The sequence below is a fragment of the Lynx canadensis genome, chromosome B4 (assembly GCF_007474595.2).
Source record: "Lynx canadensis isolate LIC74 chromosome B4, mLynCan4.pri.v2, whole genome shotgun sequence".
Taxonomy (NCBI): domain Eukaryota; kingdom Metazoa; phylum Chordata; class Mammalia; order Carnivora; family Felidae; genus Lynx; species Lynx canadensis.
In genome coordinates, this window is record NC_044309.1 from 43,740,965 (window position 1) to 43,765,640 (window position 24,676).

Genomic DNA, 24,676 nt, shown 5'->3' on the forward strand with positions numbered 1-24,676 from the left:
GACTCCATTTTGGGCCTGTTGTCTCTATTTTCACAGCACAAACGTAAAATTTTCAAATATTACGTATAGAATAATACTTCAAAATAAGGAAATATGACTTATTTTTAAACAAGAAAACACTCTTTCCTATTGTTTCAATGTCTAAAAAGATAATTTTAAATTTCAACTTGTAATCCTGCCTTATTCGTTGTCTATGTCCTATTGGGTTTGAAATCCTGAGCATTTGGTGAAGAAATAGCCCAAGCAGACAGATATACTGTTTTTTTTTCTTCATGGTGGGCCTTTTCCCCAAGGTTGTTTTTCAATTTTTATCAAAAGAAATCAAACTTTCAACTGGTGATAAAGGACTCAGATGTTGTAAGCATGAGATGTCTATTTGAGGTAATACACAATCTTGTTTTCAACGTGATTCCACAATTTATTTCCTTTAATCAAATTTATATTAAAATTATGCTATGAATGATCCCATTCCGTTTCTTTTCTAACTGAAGTTCTGTGCAAACTGAAGTTTCTTATTTTCCATTATTTTTTTATTTATTTATTAACGTTTATTTATTTTTGAGACAGAGAGAGACAGCATGAACGGGGGAGGGTCAGAGAGAGGGAGACACAGAATCCGAAACAGGCTCCAGGCTCTGAGCTGTCAGCACAGAGCCCGATGCGGGGCTCGAACTCACAACTGGGAGATCATGATCTGAGCCGAAGTCAGATGCTCAACTAGCTGAACCACCGAGGCGCCCTTCCTCTCGTTTATTTAAAACACATTTGTGGGCGCACCTGGGTGTCTCAGTCTTGATTTCATCTCAGGTCATGATCTCACAGTTCCCGAGTTCGAGCCCCACCCTGCATGGGGCTCCACCCTGACATCAGGGAACCTGCTTAAGATTCTCTCTCTCTCTCTCCCTCTCCCTCTGTCCCTCTCCCCTGCTTGTGCTCTCTTTCTCTCGCTCAAAAAAAATAAATAAATAAAAAATAAAAATAAAAACAAATAAAAAGTGAAAAATAAAACACATTTGTATTTCAAAATAAATGCAACAGTTTGTGTCCACCAGGTAAGTGAGGTAGTTAGTTACTTAACTCCTCCAAGATGCCTATAGTAAATTATAAGCCATGGAGAATTTATACCCTAATAACTGTGAATCAAAATTAAAAAAAGGAGATGGCTTAGGCTAATTTGCTAAGCAATTTACAAAATTAATTTGTAACCAAGAACCAACACTAAAAATAAAACCTGTATTATGAATCAAGGAAACTGGAACTTAGACTGAGCCAGAATTTAATACATCCAATTTTAATACACAATGGCATCCCAAAATTCATTATTTCCCACTTTTCTTGGTGACAACATACTTGAAAACATGCTGATATTTGCCAAATCATTTGTATTCCCATGGTACTGGGGTCAACATTGACTAGTAGACTCACACTTAAATCTCCCTTTAAATGTTTATTTATTTATTTTTGCGAGAAAGAGAGGGAGAGCAGGGAGGGGTAGAGAGAGACAGGGAGACAGAGGATAGATACCAAGCTGACTATGCACTGTCAGCACAGAGCCTGATGCTGGGCTTAAATCCAGGAACCGTGAGATCATGACCTGAGCTGAAACCAAGAGTCGGACTCTTAACCAGCTGAGCCACCCCGGCGCCCCTCCTTTTAATTTATCAGAAAGTTCCAACTGTATCTAACTGAAGAAGTATTCCTCAGTTAAAGATGTGGGAGGAGAACTTGTCTGTAGGCTTGTAATGTGTTTGTAATGTAGATACTCTTTTTCTCCCAGCCTCTCTACTCTAACAGTTTATCTTTTGCCTACATTCACATTCTTTCTTGCACTCATAGATTATGAGTCATTTATAGTTACCTAGTTACTCATAGTAGTTCCTAGTTACGTAGGCAAGAATTTAAACTCAAGCTAATATAACATAGGTGGTCCTGATATAGTTTTTCAAATGCCCTGCAGAATTTGAATTTTATGACCTCACTCAGGAATATGTCCTAAGCCCATCCCGTTTCCTTGCCTTACTTGGGAAACTGATTCTTTTTTTTAATAACTTATTGTTTGGTCACTTTAAAAAATTTATTTTATTTTATTTATTTATTTTTTAAATTTACATCTAAATTAGTTAGCATGTAGTGCAACAATCATTTCAGGAAGAGATTCCTTAGTGCCCCTTACCCATTTAGCCCATCACCCCTTCCCACAACCCCTCCCGTAACCCTCTTTATTCTCCATATTTATGAGTCTCTTCTGTTTTGTCCCCCTCCCTGATTTTATATTATTTTTGCTTCCCTTCCCTTATGTTCATCTGTTCTGTGTCTTAAAGTCCTCATATGAGTGAAGTCATATGATATTTGTCTTTCTCTGACTGACTAATTTCACTTAGCATAATACCCTCCAGTTCCATCCATGTAGTTGCAAATGGCAAGATGCCATTCTTTTTGACGGCTGAGTAATCCTCCATTGTATATATATACCACATTCTCTTACTCCATTCATCCATCGATGGACATTTGGGCTCTTTCCACACTTTGGCTATTGTTGATAGTGCTGCTATAAACATGGGGGTGCATGTGTCCCTTTGAAACAGCACACCTATATCCCTTGGATTGTTTGCTCACTTTTGATGTCATTTTTCTAGTTTATATTCTATTGTCTAAGCTTTGTAATTTTTAAATTGAAATATAATTGCCATGCAATATCATATTAGTTTCAGGTGTATATCATAGTGACTTAATATTTTTGAACATTACAAAGTGATCCCCATGAGTCTAGTTACTATCTGTCACCATGCAGAGTTCTTGCAATATTATTGACTCTATTTCCTATGTTGTACACTACATCCCCTAACTTATTATTTTATAACTGAAAGTTTGTACCTCTTAATCTCCTTCGCCTATCTCACCTGCCCCCCCATATCTCCCCCATCTAGCAGCCAACAGTTTGTTTCCTGTATCTATAAGTCTGTTTCTGTTTTGCAGACACAACAAAAAAAATGTTTTTTGTTCCATATATAAGTGAACTCGTTGTGGTGTATGTCTTCTCTGTCATGTTATTTCACTGAGCATAATACCCTCCTGGTCTACTCATGTCACAAACGGCAGGATTTCATTCTTTTATGTGGTGAGTAATATTCCATATATATATATATATGGAGTAATAGTCCATATATATATACATATATGTATATATATATATATCCATATATATTCAATATATATATACATATATTGTATATATATGGAATATACATATATATGCATATATACATATATATGTATATATATACTATATATGTATATATATTCCATATATATATTCCATAATATATACATATTATGTATATATTCCATATATATATATATATATGTATATATATTCCATATATATATACATATATATATATATATCTCACACCTTTATTAATTCATCTATCAATGGACACTTAAGTTCCTTCCATATCTTGGCTACAGTAAATACTGCAATGAATATAGGGGTACGTATATCTCTTTGAATTGTGGGTTTTTTTTCCAGAAAATACCCCAAAGTGGAATTGATGAGTCATATGGTAGTTGTATTTTTAATATGGGGGGGATCTCCATGTTGTCTTCCATAGTGGCTGCACCAATTTACCTTCCACCAACAGTGTACAAGGATTCTCTTTTCTCTACATCCTTGTCAACATAATTCTTACGTTGTTAGTTTTTCTTTTTGATCATAGCCAATCTGACAGGTGTGAGATGCTATCTCATTGTGGTTTTGATTTGCATTTTCCTGATGATGAGTGATATTGAGCAACTTTTCATGTGCCAGCTGGCCATCTGAGTGTCTTTGGAAAATGTCTATTCGGTCCATTTTTTAATCATTTTTATATTACGTTGTAGAAGTTCTTTATGTTTTTTGGATATTAACCCTACAAGATGTATGGTTTCCAAAGGTCTCTCACTCAGTAATTTGTCTTTGCATTTCATTGATGGTTTTCTTCACTCTGCAAAAGCTATTTAGTTTGAGTAATGTCATTTGTTTATTTTGGCTTTTTCTTGCCTCTGCTTGAGGAGACTGGCCCCAAAAAAAAAAAATTCCAATGTCAAAGAGCTTTCTGCCTATGTTTTCTTCTAAGTTCTATGGTTTGAGGTATTATAGGTAAGTCTTTTTTTTTTAATTTTTTTTAATGTTTATTTATTTTGAGACAGAGAGAGACAGAGCATGAACGAGGGAGGGGCAGAGAGAGAGGGAGACACAGAATCTGAAACAGGCTCCAGGCTCTGAGCTGTCAGCACAGAGCCCGACGCGGGGCTCGAACTCACGGACTGTGAGATCATGACCTGAGCCGAAGTCGGACGCTTAACCGACTGAGCCACCCAGGCGCCCCGGTAAGTCTTTAATTCATTTTGAATTTATTTTTGATTATAGTGTAAGCTAGTTGTCCAGTTCATTCTTTGGCATGTAGCTTGTCCAGCCGTTACAACATCATCTGTTGAAAGACTTGTCTTTTCCCCATTGTACATTCTTATCTCCTTGGTCCTAGATTAATTGGCCATAGAAGCATGGCTTTGTTTTGGGCGCTGTCTATTCGATTCCACTCATCCATGTGTTTTTGTGCCAGAACTTCTCTGTTCGGATTACTGCAGGTTGGCAGTGTAGTTCGAAGTCAGGGAGTATGCCTCCTCCAGCTTTGTTCTTCTTTCTCAAGATTGCTTTGGCTATTTGGGGTCTCTTATGATTCCATACAAATAAGATTCTTTGTTCTGGTTCTATGAAAAATGCCACTGTATTCTGATGGAGATTGCATTCAATCTGTAGATTACTTTGAGAAAGCTTTATAATTTAATGCATAATTCTGATCATTTATCAGTGATTCATATTGATAGAACTAGGCTCCTTCTTGGTGGGTCTTTCCTTATTTTCAGGATATTATTGAAGTAAGTGTCTTTTCATGGGTGTTTCTCTTGTAACATTTCTTTAAACCAGAGTTACCATTGTCAATATTTTGTAATATTTACACAGATAGAGCACATGTATTTGTCTATCTTTTAAGCTGTGTAAATACTGGCTGGCCTACTGATATCAATCTTTTTAAAGTTGCTTATAACCATCATTTTAGGTACAGGTTATCGCTTTGTTTGTGATTATTATATTTGGTTCTCTTTAGTAGAAGCTTCCTGGCTTGTCATGGGAAGCTATGCATCTTGAATCGATGAGGTTCATTTATTCAACAGGTTTTAGTGTCTTTGTTTAATATTTTCAAGATTCTGAAATTCTTTTTTTTAATGTTTATTTATATTTGAGAGAGACAGAGAGAGACAGAGCATGAGCAGTGGAGGGGCAGAGAGAGAGGGAGACACAATCTGAAGCAGGCTCCAGAATCTGATCTGTCAGCAGTGCCCAACACGGAACTCAAACTCATGAACACTGAGATCATGACCTGAACCAAAGTCAGATGCTTAACAGACTGAGCCACCCAGGCGCCCCACAAAATTCTGTATTCAATAGCATAACAAGTGAGAAGTAAATGTTGCCTATCTAGGCCTTTCCTTTAACTCTGAAGTGTGATAGTCATTTGTGGGTTTGGGTTTTGGCTTCGTCCAGCAAAACGGAAGATGGCAGAAAGGATTACTCAAGACTCCATGCAAATCAAAAGAGGTGACAGGAAGACAAAGGGAAGTCTCCCGGAGCTGCTCTCAAGCTCCCATATTTATTAAGCATGCATTCAGGGAAACAATGTGCAATACATCAGTGGGCTACGTGCCAGAACGAACATATCAAAAATGTGCAGAAAACAAGCTAAGATAGGATAAAATATTCCGTGTGATACCACGGTCTAAAGAATTTATGAGCATATGCAGGACTTAACCCCTAGATATACATTAACTAGATGAGAAAAGTGTAGTGTCCCCCCTGGGTATACATTAACTAGATAAGCTGTTTTCAGCATGGCCAGAAAGCAGTGTTCTGCTTTGCAATGCATTCCCTATAATCTCCTAATCCACGGTATAGCCATTAGATGTACCACAGTCATTTTTCAGTTCTTTGCTCTATTAAAACTTAGGTTTGCTGCAAATCCACTTGATATCAATAAATCCCCTAGAACTACGGACTCCGTCAGCATTCAGAAATGCAAAGGATCCATTCCCACTAATTTCCAACCTGAAAAGGAATAATTACAATTAGTTTGGGAACCACTGACAGCTGTAATCAAAAATCAAATTAAGATTCAAGTGATCCGGAACATTTATACAAAACATTCAGCTCCGTACTCACCCATCACTATATGCTATACAAAATATCTGCTACATTAAAGGAATAGAAGACTGAAGGTAGATACTTAATTATTATGATTATTAGTATAAAGTATAACCTTATTTAAGATAATAAGTAGAAAGGCAGATACACATAGATAGATAGACATGGATAAGCCATAGATGTAGATATAAGTCTATATCTACCTACATTTATCTATCTGTATCTATATCATCTATATATCTATATCTATATCATATATATCTATATCTATATCCATATCTATATCTATCTGCATTTATCTATCTATGTCTATTTCTATCCATCTATCAGGAGAGACTGTGTTTGCTAAATCCAAAGATCTCTAGAGTCTTTTTCTTAAAGTATTTTCTTGGCATATTTTTAGCTGATGTTCCTTTTTGAAGGTAAGGAATAAGTTTTATATTCATTTGATGCGTTTGATACATACTGAGATAGAACCCAAAGAGACTAATTGCAATCGTTTCTATTAATTTGCTCTGCTGATGATCGATTTTTCCATTTTCTGTAGTAAGTGTAATTTGTCACGTCTCACTATTTTAGTATTTATATTCATTCCATTGTTTATCTAGAACTTAATGAAATGCTAAGGCAGGAGTACATGGCTACAAGAGAAGAGTCACACAGCCCTTGTTTCCAGGGGCAATAGTACATAAGTAAGAAAGCAACATTCACTCAATAATGGTTACCCACTAAATAATATTGTTTGATGGGCATATGGAAAGGTAAAGACAACTATGTGATCACTAATTCTTTAAACAAAGAGATCTTGTATAAATACAATTAGTTCTCAAAAGGTGCAAGTAATACCTGTGGTTTGGTTTAGAATTTGCAAACGAGCTGGGGCGCCTGGGTGGCTCAGTCGGTTGAGCATCCGGCTTCAGCGCAGGTCATGATCTCACGGTTCGTGAGTTCAAGCCCCGCGTCGGGCTCTGCGCTGACAGCTCAGAGCCTGGAGTCTGTTTTAGATTCTGTGTCTCCCCTCTTTCTGCCCCTCCCCCGTTCATGCCCTGTCTCTGTCTCAAAAATAAACGTTAAAAAAAAAAATAGAATTTGCAAATGAGATGAATTTGCATTATCAAGAGAAGTGTTTATTAGCAAGACTCTGGCAATACAAGTAAAATAAAATAAAATAAAATAACAAAAAAATTCACTGTGTCATTATTTATTTACTTTTTTTTTTTTTTAATTTTTTTTTTTTTCAACGTTTATTCATTTTTTCTGGGACAGAGAGAGACAGAGCATGAACGGGGGAGGGGCAGAGAGAGAGGGAGACACAGAACCGGAAACAGGCTCCAGGCTGCGAGCCATCAGCCCAGAGCCCGACGCGGGCTCAAGCTCACGGACCGCGAGATGACCTGGCTGAAGTCGGATGCTACCGACTGCGCACCCAGGCGCCCTATTTATTTACTTTTTAATGTTATTATTTTTCAGATAGAAAGAGATAGAAAATGAGCAGGGGAGGACCAGAGAGAGAAGGAGACACAGAATCCTTATCAGGCTCCCAGCTCTGACCTGTCAGCACAGAGCCCAACGGGAGGCTCAAACCACAAACCATGAGATCATGACCCGAGCCAAAGTTGGATGTTAGCTGATGAGCCACCAGGCTCCCCTCACTGTGTGTCATTTAACAAGGCGGAAGAGATATGGATTGCTGTAAGGTATGTTTCAATGTGAAAGGGCACATGTACAGGGTGGACACTAATGAAGGCAGTTGCACGTAACAGATAGAAAGATTTCTTTGTAATAATACAACTTAAAATGATCTAAATTTGTATACAACACCCCATAAAACCTTTCCTACTAAATTGGAACTCACCAAGGATTGAATATGGTGCCATTGGTCCACTTCCAAGACTCTCCTTGTTTTCTGTTCAATCCGATCCAGTGCATAGAAGTTCCTGCATGCTTCCTCAAAAAATCCTTTCACCAAAAAGTCAGGGCATTATCTGCTGCTGAATATTTTCGAGCATATTGCTGAACATGCTTCTCACCCCCACTATCCCATCTTTCATGATTGGACTCCTAATCTACATGCCCTCCTGCTTTTATAGCAACAGGTAGGGATATTGAGGTTAGTTTTATCAGCAAGATTTTCACTTTGCTCTGTACTTCCTATATGTTGTAAGCAATAGAGTGCTTCCACAAAGTCATTGAAATCCTCTGATCTACACTCTCTTGGGTATCTTTAGGGGTGATTTCTATTTCTCATTATTGAGGAGGAAAACATATTTTAATTCCTTTCTTTCAAGTTTGAACGCATAGACCACCAGTACGTTTTAGCTCCAGAGTGAATGACAAAGCCCATAAACTGATATGATGTTATGTCTGTTTGGATAACAAAATTGGGAGGTGAGCACTTTCTGTAGGAAACCGGCACAGAATGTTCTGTAAGGGTGACAGAGAACTAATGCTTCTATTTTGTTTTGTCCACAGGTCCTTTCTCAAAAACCAGAGGAGGGGATTTCAGGGGGAAAGAGTTTAATGGAGAGTGTAAGTACTGTAAAATGGGAAAACTCAGTCATAAACTACAGTTGATCCTTGAACAACGGCACCATGCACTTGAGAATCCAAGTGTAACCTTTTTTCAATTTACGTATTTATGTATTTATTTGTTTAATTTTAGAGATAGAGCATGAGCAGGGAAGGGCCAGAGGGGAGAGAGAGAAAGAGAGAGAATCTTAAGCAGGCTCTTATGTTCAGCACAGAGCCCAATGCATGGCTGATCTCATGACCCTGGGATCCTGACCTGAGCTGAAATCAAGAGACTGTTGCTCAACTGACTGAGCCACCTAGGCACCCCCAAGTATAACTCTTGATTCCCCCAAACTTAACTGCTAATGGCCTACCTTTGACAGAAAGTCTTGCTGCTAATGGAAACAACTGCACATTTCTGTATGCTATATATATTATGTAATTTTTTTAATAACAAACTAAAGAAAGGAACTGTTTTTTAAAAATCATTAAGGAAGAGAAAATACACTTTCAGTGCCCTACTATAATGACTGCAAATAATTTGATGTAAGTGGACCCTGTATAGTTCAAACCTGTGTTGTTCAAGGGTCAACTGTCCTTTGAGTAGATACCAGAATAAGAATATTATTGCTATTGTATGCTTTCTCATATAATCAGAAATCAGACTAACTTCTGGATGAATATGATTTATTGCAACAAAATATATTGAGTGATGGATTTAGTTTCTCTTCTCTTGGCTCCTTGGTATTGGACCACAAACCCATTAGTCAACTTTCTTTATAAACAACCCTTTCCCTCACTCAGTGCTCGTGCAGCCCAAGTTTCCCTTCCTTTGCCCTCTTTCACTTCTATTCATTGTCTCATTTCCTTCAAATTGTGCTATTTCCTTCAGATCCTTATCCTCAACTCCAAGAGCCATATCTTTTTATTTGTTTTAATTTTTCCAGGCTATTCTCGGCAGAATCAAAATGTAAAAGTATTAAAACAATCTATTTAATAATCTAAAAACATTAAATAAAGACACTTAGCTATATAAACAATATGCATTGTGATTAAGGACCTAGCATGACTAGCTAATTTGTGTGGGTTCAAATCCCAGTTCACCAAGTTATGGCTCTGTGACAAAGGTTATGTTACACAACATCTCTGTGCCTCACTTTCTTCATCTTTAAAATAGGGGCACTTACATATTTACTTCATAGACCAGGATTGAAGATCACATGAGTTTTTATAGTTATAGTGCTTAGAACACTGTCTGGTGTATATCATCATAGAGTATTCACTTTTATCATTTTAATTCTCTCTTAGTAACACTTAAGCACTGAAACGATTGAGAAATTTCTCCTTTTCTTACCATATCCTCTCGTGTATCAATATGAGCAAGTTCTGATCCCTGTGAACTGCAGAATCTTTTGCTGGCTGTCCAATTTTTGGTATCACTGGAAAAATAGAAACACTTTTTTCTTAATCCAATCCATTCATCCTCACATGCCATAGTTCGGGAACACTTTGAAAGTTTTGTTGCTACAAAAAAGAAAGAAAGAAAGAAAGAAGAAAGAAGAAAGAAAAAGAATCAAAAAATAAGTTAAAGAGAGTTTCTATTCATTCTGATGAATCAGTTTCACTTTTACCCCCACAGTTTGCAGTCTCTAAAATTAAATTCACTCATGGAATGATGGATGAATTCAGTCCTTGCTGTCTGTAAAGAAAACCATTCAAGGATTGAGCAGTCCATAGTTCATCTGATTTCCCTGGCTTCTGCTCTGAAAACAGAACTACCAGCCTCTCATAGTCTATATTGACGTCCTCCCAAAATAATGCATAAAATTTAGCACTCGACAGAGACCTAGAGACATGAATACCATTTCGGTCTCACGGACCAGGGTAATAAAGGAAGGCTTGTCTTTCCTTACAGAAATGAATGGTCCTAGACATAAAAGGACATCCAAGACAGGGAAGTAAAACTCACCATAAATGACAACAAATCACTGAAATATGAGTTAGTAAAATTTTTTTCTCCTTCACCAATATTCAGTGCCAAAGAAGCTGGAATAATGGTGAATTTATTTCTGTACAGAATGTTTTGAGAATTTTATGTTTCAAGGTTTTAGGTAAGTGATGAGTAATCAGTAAAGGATAAAGTCCCTGCCCTCCAAATGGTTGAATAAGTTAATGTAACTGGCAAAGAACCAAGTAAATGTTTAAATGTCAGGCCAAATCCAAAGCCTTCTCTCCTCACTTTGCCATGAATTTTTTTTTTTTTTTTTTTTTTTTTTTTTGTAATACTTAGAGGCAGATTCAGGCTACCACAGATAGGTAATGAAATATATTGTGTTTTAATTTTTTTTAAATAATTAATGAATGAATGTAAAGACTTCTTATAGAAACACTTCTCTATAAATATATTAACTGTCAGATAAATAAATACCAGTAACGTTGCACTCCCAGGACTCTAATAGTGACAGAAAGCTATACAAAAAAAGAAAATCAGTACTCTTGTGAATGACAAAGAAAACAAGAATAAAGAGTGCTAAGTGTTACTGGTTTTTTTATGTTTTTATTTTAGAGAGAGAGAAAGTGTGAGCAGGGGAGAGGGACAGAGGGATGAGAGGAGAGGAAACTTAAGCAGGCCCCACAATCAGCAGAGTCCAATGCAGGGCTTGATCCCATGACCCTGGGATCATGACCTCAGACAAAATCAAGAGTTGAATGCCCAACAAACTGAGCCAACGAGATGCCCCAGGGTGCTAGTGTTACTTTAACTTAAGTCCTAAATTAAGTGCTGTATTAAGCAAAGCATACAATGGAAAATCAAGTCCTGAGACTATTAAGTCACTGCTCAGGAATTTAAAAGTCTACCTTTGACTTATTTTCACAAAAAGAACCAACAGTGTCCAGAAGAAATTGTGAAAATCTTCATTTTCACAAAGCTGCTCCAACAGAGAAATCTTGCAACAAATCACTTGTGCCATTATGACATTTTTCTTTAAATCATAAATATTTCCTAAACAACTGTTAGTAACATACTTAATCTTGATCCAAAAGAAATCAGAGCAAAGAAATACTGAAGTTATAAAGACAATATTGCCTGGTGGTTAAAATATCAGGAATTAGAACCAGACAGACAAGACTCTCCATTCTGGCTCTGGAATTTGTCATTTGTGAGAGGCAGCTTATTCACTCTGGCTTCCTATTCTGTGCCTGTAAACGGATTTCATAATTATACTTATGTCATTGGCTTGTGAGAATTAAATAAAAATAATAAGCATAGTGTATGTAATATTGGTTCTTTTTTAAACAAAAAATTTGAGAGAGAGAAAGAATGAGTGGGGAAGGGGCAGAGAGAGAGGAAGAGAGAGGATCCCAAGCAGGGTCCGCAATGTCAGTGCAGAACCCAATGCCGAGGCTCAACTCATGAAACCGTGAGATCATGACCTGAGCAGAAACCACAAGTCAGACGTTCATCTGACTGAGCCACCCAGGTGTCACTAAATTGCGTCTTTAACTTGCACAAAGTACTCTCAATTAAACAAACAGGACTATTATGAGGACTTTAAGAGACAAATCAGGTGAACATAAGGAAGGGAAACGAAAGTAATATAAAAACAGGGAGGGGGACAAAACAGAGAGACTCATAAATCTGGAGAACAAACTGAGGGCTGCTGGAGGGGTGTGGGAGGGGGATGGGCTAAATGGGTAGGGGGCCACTGAGGAATCTCTAATCCTGAAATCACGGTTGCACTATATGCTAACTAATTTGGAATGTAAATTTTAAACAAATAAAAAACAACAAACATGGGAAAAGAACATGACTATTGGTGTTGTATCTGGTGGTCATTTGAGAATTTATAATTATCTTACTCAAAGACTAAGAACTAGGGGCGCCTGGGTGGCTCAGTCGGTTGGGCGTCCGACTTCGGCTCAGGTCAGGATCTCGTGGTCCGTGAGTTCGAGCCCACGCTGGGGCTCTGGGCTGATGGCCTCAGAGCCTGGAGCCTGCTTCCAATTCTGTGTCTCCCTCTCTCTCTGCCCCTCCCCCGTTCATGCTCTCAAAAATAAATAAAACGTTATAAAAAAAAAAAAGACTAAGAACTATAATTCAAGACGATGACTGTATTTTGAGATTAAGATGACTAGTATTGTGACATTTAGAATATTTAGTTTTTTTTGTTTTTTCTTAAGTGATCTCTACACCCAACATGGAGCTCAAATTCATAACCCTGAGATTAAGAGTCCCATGCTCTATTGACTGAGCCAGCCAGGTGACCCTATTTTAATTTTTTTAATTCACTTTTTTAGCTAAGGTATAGTCATATATTAGTTTCAGGTGTACAACATAGTGATCTGACAGTTTTATACATTAGAAAATGCTCAGTGTGAAAAATGCAGTTATCATTGGTCACCTTCCAAGTTATTATGATATTCTTCACTATATTCCCTATGCTGTACTTTTAATCTGCATGATTATTTATTTTATAACTAAGAAGTCTGTACCTCTTAATACCCTTCACGTATTTTGCTCATTCCTCGAACTCCCCTCCATTCGGGTCAAGCAACCACTAGGCTGTTCTCTGTATTTTTTGAGTCTGTGTCTGTTTTTGTTTGCTTATTTTATTTTTTAGATTCTGCATATAAGTGAAATAATACGGTATTTGTCTTTCTCTGGCCTCCTTCACTTCTCATAATACCCTCTAAGTCCATCCTTGTCATCATCATGGGGAGATTTCATTCTTTTTATGGCTGAATAATATCCCACTATGTATATATGCCACGTCTTCTTATTATTCACTTACAAATGATATATCCAATAAGGAGTTAATATCCAAAATATAGGAATAACTCATAACACCAAAAAAGCCAAATAATCCAATTTAAAAATAAACAGGGGACCTAAATAGACATTTTTTTCCAGGGAAGATGTGCAGATGGCTAACTGACATGTGTGACAAAATGCTCAACATCACTAATCATCAGGGAAATGTAAATCAAAACCACAATGGAATATCACCTCTCCTAATCAGAATGGATAGCACGAAGAAAAGACCCAACAGTATTTTTTTTAAGTTCTTTATTTGAGAGGAGGGGAGGGGGAGAGAGAGAGAGATGGAAAGAGAGAATCCCAAACAGGCTCCAGGCTGTCAAAGCCGAGCCTGGTGTGGGGCTCAGTCTCATGACCATGAGATCATGACCCGAGCCCAAACCAAGAGTCGGAATGCTTAGCTAACTGAACCACCCAGGTGCCCCAGGAGCATTTTTGAGAAAGGCAAGGAATGTGGTTAAAACCTGCCAAACCGGGTAGGAATCTGAGGGCTTGTCTCTACAAGACCTTTTTATTACTCCAGGACTGAGAAATCCAAGATTGAGTCTGAGATATGTTTGGCCCTACCGTGCATGGAGAAGCATAGACAATTTATGAGCTAAGCTACTCACCTAGTATGGCAATGGTCAGTATGAGCGAGAGATACATACAAAGGTGCCCCATCCAGCCTTTTTTCAATTTGTGAACTGCAAAACAAATAAATGTCTATTGTAAAATGTCCAGAGAAACCTAGCCTGAATATTTATTATTTATCCCTCTTTATGATAATCAATTTAAAAACTCTCATTAAAAGCATCTACATCTTAAGTAATAAAGGATACAATGACCTTATAAAGTGCAAAGAAGAGAAGTGCCAATGACCGCTGTAGCCGTTCAGATGGGGCATCAGCAGTGGAGAGATCACTTAGACTTGGTGGAAGGAGGGAGGAAATGCAAGGTTATTTCAAAAGGTAGAAATAGTGTGAATGGTGGATGGTAATCAAGAAAGTCCAAGGTTCAACAAAAGGGCTATGATCAGACAAGTGACTATAAAAGACAACATAAATCAACAAAATCAAAGATAGGAGAGAAAGGACAGTCATAGGATCATATGACAGTAGAAAAATTAAGATAAAGTTTTTATTTATTCTGTAAGCAGTAGGGAGAAATTTAATGCATTTAAGCAAGGAAATGTCAAGATAAAAGCAGTAATTTGTGGTGAGCAGAATGAATTAGAGAGGCGATTTGGCATTCATGGAAATGTTAAGAGATTAAAACAAACAGTAATACTTTTACTAGTGATCTTCTCTGACACTTACTTAGCAAATGTAGAAACAATCTGGAAAGAATGTTTTTCACTCACATGCATTTAAATATCAGGAAAAAGGATTTGGGGAGTCAGGAAGACGGTGGCAGAAGTGGGAGAGCCACAGGCTCCTCTCATTTCACAAGCACAACTAGAAAACTGTCAAATTAGGGGCGCCTGGGTGGCTCAGTCGGTTAAGTGGCCGACTTTGGCTCAGGTCATGATCTCACGGTCGGTGAGTTCAAGCCCCGCGTCGGGCTCTGTGCTGACAGCTCAGAGTCTGGAGCCTGTTTCAGATTCTGTGTCTCCCTCTCTCTGACCCTCCCCCGTTCATGCTCTGTCTGTCTCTGTCTCAAAAATAAATAAACGTTAAAAAAAAAAAAGTTCAAAAAAGAAAACTGTCAAATTGTCCTAAATACCTTAGAAGTTGACCTGAAGAATGACAAAACAAACTCCACGAGTAAAGGGAGAGAAGAGGCCACATTGAAGAAGGTGGGAAGACATGTTTTAAGGGAGAAATAGATGGAGGGTGCTATGGAGGGGAGGGAGTACTGGTCGCAGGAAAGGGAGGGAGAGAGAGGGGAACACACAGGAGAATGCACAAGGAGAACATCTCCCCAAAGACACTGGCTTGGAAAATGAGAGGGGCTGAATTTCATCAGTTCTTGCAACCATTGGGGCTTAAAGCCTGGGTTTTTAAAAGTCGAGAGGCTTGGCGGGAATAGAGCCTTGAGGGCACTGCGCTGCTCCTGGAGACAAGGCAGGCAGACAATCTGGAGGAAGACAATGTTGAAACTGTGATTGCAAGAATGCGGGGGCACACAAAGGGGAGATTATTTACACTTCTCAGAACTCATTACTGAGAGTCAACATTCATAGGAACAAAGATGCTGGTGTGTGCCCCTCCCCATGCCCCCAGCCCCTCAGCATAAAGACAGAGCCATCTGCAAGAAACAATGCAATGCCAACGTTGTCCACCTGACTTATTTACATCAAGTCCCACACCCCTGAACTCTGGCAGGACTGCCCTTCCTAGTCATGCTTGCATCAGTCCAGGGCACTGGTCCCCTCCTATAGAGGATCAGCACAAATGCCTGCCCAGACCACACCTCCTGACCAGAGAGTTCTGCAGGGCCTCCGTTCTGGTGCGGGTGGTGACAGGTCTCATTTCACAGCAGACCAGAGCACACATAGTTAAAACTCACCACATCAGGCCAGCGACCAAACACTGCCCACAGTAGGCAAGGAGAGTCCCTGCAAACACAACAGCAGAGCACATGCGGCACAAACCAGGGATCCTCCCTGAAGCATCAGGCCCTGAACATTACATGACTCCTTCTTCATAAAGCCACTACTTTGAGGAGCAGGAGACATGACTGGCTTTTCGAACACAAAGAAGAAAGCAGAGACTTAGACAAAATGCCAAATGAAAGAACAAGGTAAGGCCACTGCCAGACATCTAAGTGAAACAGATATAAGTAACATGCTTGTTACAGAATTTAAAGCAACAACTATAACAATATTCAACTGGATTTGAGAAGAAAAAAAAAAGGAAGACATCAGTGGGACCCTTGCCACAGAAATCAAAGAGTCAAAAAAGTATCAGAGATGAAGAGTGCAATACGCAAGATTGGACACAGGCTTGATTCAATGAACAGCAGGCTGGAAGAAGCAGAGGACTGAATTAGTGACCTAGAAGACAAATAATGGAAAATAACCAAGTTGAACAATAGCGAGGAAAGAGAATTATGGAAAATGAGAATAGGCTTAGAGAACTCAGTGACTCCATCAAAAGTAATGTCATTGTATTATAGGAGTCCCAGAGAAGAAAGAACAGATGGCATAAAACTTATTTGAAGAGATAACAGCTAAAAACTTCCTTAATCTGGGGAAGGAAACAGACATCCAGATCTAGGAGGCACAGAGAAATCCCATCAAAATTAACAAAAGCAGGCCAACAACAAAGCCCATTGTAATTAAACTTGCAAAATACAGTGCAAAGAAAAAATCTTAAAAGCACCAAGACAAAAGAAGTCCTTAACTTACAAGGGAAGAACCTTAAGGCTAGATTCAGATCTCTCCAGGAGAAACTTGGAAGCCAGAAAGGAAGGGCATGATACGTTCCACATGCTGACTAGGAAAAATCTGCAGCCAAGAATACTCTATCCAGCAAGGCTATCATTTGGAATAGGAGAGATAAGGATTTCCCAGATACACAAAAACTAAAGGAGTTCATGACCACAAGCCAGCCCTGCAAGAAATACTAAAGCGGACTCTTTAAATGCAAAGGAGAGACCAAAAGTGACAAAGACAAGAAAGGATCAGAAAAAATCTCTAGAAACAATTACAAAACAAGTAATAAAATGGCAATAAATACATATCTATCAACAATTATTTTGAATGTAAGTAGACTAAATGCTTCCAAAATATATAAAGAACTTATATAACTCAACCTCCCCCCCCCAAAAAAACCCCTAATAATCCATTTTAAAAATGGGCAGAAGACATGAATAGACATTTTCCCAAAGAAGACGTCCAGATGGCAAACGGACACATGAAAAGATGCTCAACATCAATGATCCCCAGGGGAATGCAAATCAAAACTGCAATGAGATATCACCTCACTCTGTCAGAACGTGCTAAAATGAATCACACAGGAAACCGCAGGTGTTGGCGAGGATGCAGAGGAAGGGGACCCCTCTTACGGGGTTGGCGGGAATGCAAGCTGGCACAGCCACTCTGGAAAACAGTGGCATAAAAAGAATGAAAGCTATTTATTTATTTTTTATTAAAAAAATTTTTTTTTTTACATTTATTTATTTTTGAGAGCCAGAGAGAGCCAGAGCACACGTGGGGGCGGGGCGGAGAGAGAAGGGGACACAGAATCGGAAGCAGGCTCCAGGCTCGGAGGTTTCACCCACTGAGCCACCCAGGCACCCCTCGGCTGGGCTTTTCAACAAAAAGATTAATACGGGAAAAACAAGGTACTGACCCATCACATGGGAGAAGCCAAAACGAAGAGGAAATCCAAGGGATTTTAGAAAGCCAGCCTACTTAGCATCTTCCACAAAGAACAATACTTTTGGAGAGAAGTAACAGCAGAAGGAAAAGCAGGTTTAGTCTTCTTCCAAAGGTGGCGCTCTGTGGGAAGCTAATGGAGTACGGTTTGCTTTCCAGGGGCTAATAAGAATTGGTGTAGTGAAAGGAGAATTTATATCTTTAGGTGGAAAAGGTGGAGTAGGGTGAGTTTCTTCCGTGTTCATTGCTTCCTGATTGCTTTCGGTGCAGAATATTTATGTCAAAGAGACATATTTGGGGATACGCATTCTGGTTTCCTTCAGTTTCATGATCACAGTAAAAGGGGAAAGGTGTCTTTTTAAAAAACTGCTTATTTATTTATTTCTGAGAGAAAGAGAGAGAAAGAGCACAAGTGGAGGATGAGCAGAGACAGAGAGAGAAAATCCCAAGCAGGCTCCGTGCTGCCAGCGAGGGCTGGAAGCGGGGCTCATCTCACGCACCGTGAGACCACGACCTGAGCCGAATTTAAGAGTTGGTTGCTCAACCCAGGTACACAGGTGCCCTTTCCACATTTACTTTAATTATTTCTTTTTTCACGTTTCGTTTTGGCATTTTATCTCTCCCCCAAATCTATTGATCCTCTGTTATCTAAGTTGATAAATGCATGGGTATTTCACTTTGTTAGGACTGCCCTAATGAGGCACCACAGACTGGGTGGCTTAAACAACAGATATTTATTGTGTCACATTTCTGGAGGCTGGAAGTCTGAAACTAAGGTGTTGGTGGGGTTGGTTCTTTGTGGGGGCTGTAAGGAAAGGATCTGTTCTAGGCTTTTTTTTTTGGCTTATAGTTATCACTATGTTGATAGGGCATTATCCCTGTATGTGAGTCTATCTCCAAATTTCCCCTTTGAATAAGGACATCAGTCATAATGGGTTGGGGTCCACCCCCACTGACTTCATTTTAATTTAATAAAGACTCGATCTCCAAATGAGATCACAGTCTGAGATACTGGGGGTTTGGACGCCAACCTATGAGTTTGTGGGGGGCAGAATTCAACCTGTAACAACTGATGAATCGTTTTCAAAATATTTCATTAAATTTTCATATTTATGGTTTTTAAATGTTTATTTATTTGTGAGAGAGAGATAGAGAGAGCAGGGGATGGGGTAGAGAGGGAGGGAGAGAGAGAATCTCAGGCAGCTCGGTGCTGTCTGTGTAGAGTCTGACTCTGGGCTTGAACCCACGAACTGTAAGATCATGACCTGAGCTGAAATCAAGAGTCAGATGCTTAACTGCCTGAGCCATCCAGGCACCCCCTAATGCCAATTTTAATTTTGTGTTTGGCTCTCTCTTTTTTGTTATTTTTTAACCTTTATTCATTTTTTTTTTAATTTTTTTTTTAAATTTTGTTTTTTTTCAACGTTTTTTATTTATTTTTGGGACAGAGAGAGACAGAGCATGAACGGGGGAGGGGCAGAGAGAGAGGGAGACACAGAATCGGAAACAGGCTCCAGGCTCCGAGCCATCAGCCCAGAGCCTGACGCGGGGCTCGAACTCAAGGGCCGCGAGATCGTGACCTGGCTGAAGTCGGACGCTTAACCGACTGCGCCACCCAGGCGCCCCTACCTTTATTCATGTTTTTGAGAGACAGAGGCAGTGAAAGTAGGGGAAGAACAGAGAGAGAGGGAGACACAGAATCTGAAGGAGGCTCTAGGCTCTGAGTTGTTAGCACAGAGCCCGACGTGGGGCTCAAACCTACAAACAGTGAGATCATGACCTGAGCCGAATGGATGCTTAACCAACTGAGCCATCCAGGCACCCCATAATTCTGTGTTTGGCTTTCTTTAATTTATCCTCCATTTCATCTCTCTCTCTCTCTCTCTATGTGTGTCTCTCTCTCTCCATCTCTCTCTCCTTCTCAGATCCTCCTTCTCTTACTCTCTTGAGTTGGCATTTCTACTTGCATTTCATATCGCTCAGCTTTTCTTTTGTATTTTCCATTTTGTTTTCTTTTCTACTGTGTTTTAGACTAATTCATTCTTAATGGCATCAATTCTACTGATCAACTCTACAAAATGTCCTTTATTTCAAATATATTTCCATGCTTAATATTTCCACTTGGTTTTCCTAATCTTGTTGAGTGTTTTTATTATGTTTTAATTCTCATAATAACTCTTCGATTTTTCTTCTTGGAATATTCTAGGAGTTATTGCGTTTTAGAGGGGTTACCTTTTTCAGGTCCCCAGCTACTTTACATGTTCTCCAGGCATCAGTGACCTCATATAGTATCATGACTGAAGGCCAATTTTTTTTTTAACTTTTTTTTACATTATTTATTTTTGAGACAGAGAGAGACAGAGCATGAAAAGGGGAGGAGCAGAGAGAGAGAGGGAGACACAGAATCCAAAACAGGCTCCAGGCTCTGAGCTGTCAGCACAGAGCCCGACGCGGGGCTCGAACTCACGGACTGTGAGATCATGACCTGAGCCGAAGTCGGATGCTCAACCGATCGAGCCACCCAGGCGCCCCTGAAGGCCAATGTTTTAATTTGAGGAGACATCATGACCTTGGAGTGCAAGACTGTGAGTTATAAACACAACAGACTACTGTCGGCAGCCCCTTTCTGTTTCTACCTCACAGAAAATCTTCTCTGGTCCAGAATTCAACCTTAAAGGCTATGAAAAAAGCAGTACTTGGAGAAGGCCATCTTTTTACATTATAATCCCAATCCATGGGGTTTGTGAGGAGAGGAAATAGAGGAATTAATATAATAAGGTTCCTGGCTAGCCTGCAAGGGTACCATTTTAAAACGCAATCTAGGGGTGCCTGGGTGGCTTAGTCGGTTGAGCTTCCGACTTCGGCTCAGGTCATGATCTCACGGTCTGTGAGTTCGAGCCCCGCGTCGGGCTCTGTGCTGACAGCTCAGAGCCTGGAGCCTGCTTCAGATTCTGTGTCCCCTCTCTCTCTGACCCTCCCCCGTTCATGCTCTGTCTCTCTCTGTCTCAAAAATAAATAAACATTTAAAAAATAAAAAATAAAACGCAATCTAACCAAATTATAAACATATACATTCCAGACACCAGATATCCAAAATATAGGAAGCAAACACTGACAGAATTTTCAAAATGATTCTGAATTTTAGATCGCTGGACATCAGTGTTACAAAAAAATAAATAAATAAAATGTAATACATTTGGCCAAATAAATCAGTCAGCTTTGTATGGTCACAGATCTGTTTAACGAGGGTAAAGAGGAGAAGGATTCCTATTGCTGCACGATGGAAAGAGTTAAGATATGAAGGATTCTGGTGAGGTTACTGGAAGAAGATGAGGACAGCAAACTGCAGAAATCTCGTCCAGGTACGGACATGCAAGAATGAGGGAAAACAAAACTTCGGCTGTTAATTCATGTTAACAATGAATTATGTTTCAATGTATGTTTTCTCTGAATTCAGAGTCTAGCCAATTACATATTAACAGTCTTTTTGTTAGCTTCACATGGCCATTGGGAGAGCATCCCTTCTACATGTGCCATATCTATGTTAAAGATCACTAACTAGAAGATAATCAGGGATATGAAGGTAGCATGGGAGAGTGCTTAAGATTTCAGTGTATTGCTTCATCCATCTGTGTGTAAGGCCAGATATGCATAAGTGTGTATATATACGCAGAGTTACCTTTTCCTAAGCACTGAACACTTATCGGGCAATGAACTAGATACTCTTCACGGAAAACCTGACTCATTCCTCATAACAACGTCCGTGAGACAAGATGAATTATCCTTATTTTATAAATGCAGACACTGATGCTCAGAGAGATTAATGATTTCATCCGAGGTCATTGCAGTACTATAAAAAAATCACTTATTTGTACTTAGTATTTTCGGTCCTCTGGCTTTTTAATTGTTCTTGTGCCCCTACTTCTTTTTGTATTTTTTCTTGATTTTGTTTCCTGTGAATTCATTTCGGGAGACGCATCGCAATCATTTTAAAATTTTTACATCTGCAAATTTGCTCAAACATCTGCTAGACTGGGTGAAAAACCTGAATGAAAACCCCTTTATGCACGTGAAGAAGTTGCACTATTCTCTTTACGCAGCTGCTGTCGCTGATGAGAAACTTACCATCCAGAGGAGGATTTTCGGTTTCTTAGGGTTCATCTGGTTTGTGTGTTTTCCTTCTCTTTGAAGGCTTCCAAGATTTCCTCTTTGTACTTGATGTTTTGCAATTCAGCAGCAGTTATCAAATTACCAAAAACATCCTTTTAATCTTTCTGCTCATCACTGTGCATGCTTTTTCCAATTTGAGGAGCATAGGTTTCTTCTGTTATGATACTTTTTCTTCTGCTACTGCTAAAAATAACCCCGTCCCTTTATACTTCACTCTTTCTGGGACTCCTCTGTATACCATGCCCCTAAACTTTCTACTTATCACTTACATTTATTGTTGTGCTATTTTTCTTTTTTAATGCTTATTTTTGAGAGAGAGAGAGAGAGAGAGAGAGAGAGAGAGAGACAAAGTGTGAGCGGGGGAGGGGCAGAGAGAGAGGGAGACGCAGAATCTGAAGCAAGTTCCAGGCTCTGGGTTGTCAGCACAGTGACCTGAAACTCACTAACCTTGAGATCATGACCTGAGCCGAAGTCGGACGCTTGACCAGCTAAGCCATCCACGTGTCCCACTATTTTTCTTTCTCTCTTTTTTATTAAATTTATTTTGAGAGAGAGGGCGGGTGGGGAATCCCAAGCAGACTCCACAGGGTCAGTGCAGAGCCCAACTCGGAGCTCCAACTCAGGAACCGTGAGACATGACCTGAGCCGAAATCAAGTTAATCTGACGATTAACTGGCTGAGCCACCCAGGCGCCCCAGTTGTGTTAGTTTTCAACGATATCAAAGAGAATTATTCAGTGTCACAAGGACACAAATTCTATCTGATAAGAAAAATCAGTCCTTCTATTAGCAATCCGTTCTTGAACAAATTCCTTAGTGGAGAGACCATGGCAATCCGCAGGTATCTGCTTTCACCCTCAAAAAAATAACTGAGGAAAGTTCGGAGGTAAGGGAAAGACAGAGATTTGGGAAATCAACATAAGGGACTGCTAGAAAGCCCTTTGGAGGTCTAAGGCTAGTTTATACATGTGAGCGTTGTGTGTGTGCATGAGTGTGCACGAATGCTAAGAGTGATAAGGCTCAGGGCTTGCATTTGGGAGATACAGCAGCGTGTACAGAGGCTACAAAAAAGAAAATATGTTCAAGGCAAGTTTTGGATTTCTGCTTTTGCTTCCTTCCTTCTGGCCTTCGGACAATTATTACATTTTCTGGTGCTCAAGAAATCACCCAGGCCTCCCGAGTGTGCGTGATGAGTGCTCAAAGGCCATGCTGAAAAGACAAGACTGAATTTATTTTATTGTGGTAAAAAACAAAATAAAACTTAGCCTTTGACCTGCCTTTAAGTGAATAACACATTGCGTTTGCTAAAGACACTTCTAATTAAAATTGCTCAGAATTGAAACAGACCACTTTGCAAGATAGAGATGTTATCACTACAAGTATTCTGGCGTAGAAATTTCTGCTAGAAATGTTGTAGCTAGAAATGTCACACGAAGTGAGAAGTTTTATTAAGTGACTACTGAAGTCTCCTCCACTTTTAAGATTACTAGGTTTGTTTATTAAGAGACTCGCTGGATAGCTGCTATCGGAATTCATACCGGTAAACTGCAGAAATGATTTGTTTCTCTTCACTGTCTTTTTCATGAAGTTTTGAAAGGTTTCCTATTCCGGTCATGTAATTTGGCAAAAACGGTTCACTCATGTTGTCTAACAGAAACCCTATCAATTGTCGTGAATGGTGGCGTTTTGTTTCGTTTCATTGTGGCTCATTGTCATTTGTTAGTTTGCCTGTTTGCATTTCAATCCAGTTAAAATTAGCATAATTTTTAGGCTCAGTCAATCCTTACACTTCAAAAGCCCTTTTCAGCCCTAATAAGTATCTTCAAGCCATCTTCCAGATTTTCTCAACTTTTATCCAGATGATGTTGGGGAAACAATAAAGACACTGGACACTGAACGATTCTGAAAATCCACCTGACCCAAGCAGAAACATTTAGAAATATCTTCACTCACTTTAGCAAGACATCAGCTACTTCAATCCATCCGTGGTCTGTGCTAGTTGAGAGAGTGAATGCAATCTCCGTTACAGGATTGGGCAAAACTGTGGCAAATAACTTTTCTCTGTTGTAAGAGTACATTTGAAAAAAACCCTTTTTATTGGCGTATAATGCACACACCATAAAATTCACCCCAAATATTTTCATTCTCACAAGCTTATGCTCATTTTCTTACAGATACAAAACTCTACACATTCTCCCCAATCTTGCATTACTTTACAGAGCTGCTTCCTCTACCTCATAAACTTGAGTAGTTTTCCTCCCTTAGGAAAGAGTTCGGCATTTTTAGACTGTCCTATATTTTGTTTTTTATTGATTTTCCCTTCATTCTCCGTCACCCAAGGAAACTTACTTTTCCTGCATATCCGGTTACCATGCCTCGCATCACGCAGCTCTGGGGTGATCATGGCGTCTGTGATTGATCCAGATCAACAGGAGAGAACTAGAAGGCTACCTCCATACATCGCTAACAAAGAAAAAGAATCAGCAGGCTTTTACGTCCAACTGTAGTGGAAAAATTGGCAATGCTCATTTGAACCAAGGAGAAGTGGTATGAGTAAACTGTCAAACCAGTTCAGACCAGAGATAAAAATAGATTCATTGGGATAAGTGGGTAGTTGACTCATCCATAATAAGCAA

General features: G+C 39.2%; 1 protein-coding gene across 1 annotated transcript; it reads right to left on the minus strand.

Moving 5' to 3' along the window:
* Positions 1–6,033: 6,033 nt before the first annotated feature.
* CLEC2A (C-type lectin domain family 2 member A) lies at positions 6,034–24,444 on the minus strand. The gene is given in 7 exon segments (XM_030322219.1): positions 6,034–6,142; positions 8,094–8,197; positions 10,104–10,273; positions 14,180–14,254; positions 21,997–22,038; positions 22,041–22,085; positions 24,390–24,444. Coding segments are annotated over 7 exon segments (600 nt in total).
* Between the last annotated feature and the right edge of the window lie 232 nt (positions 24,445–24,676).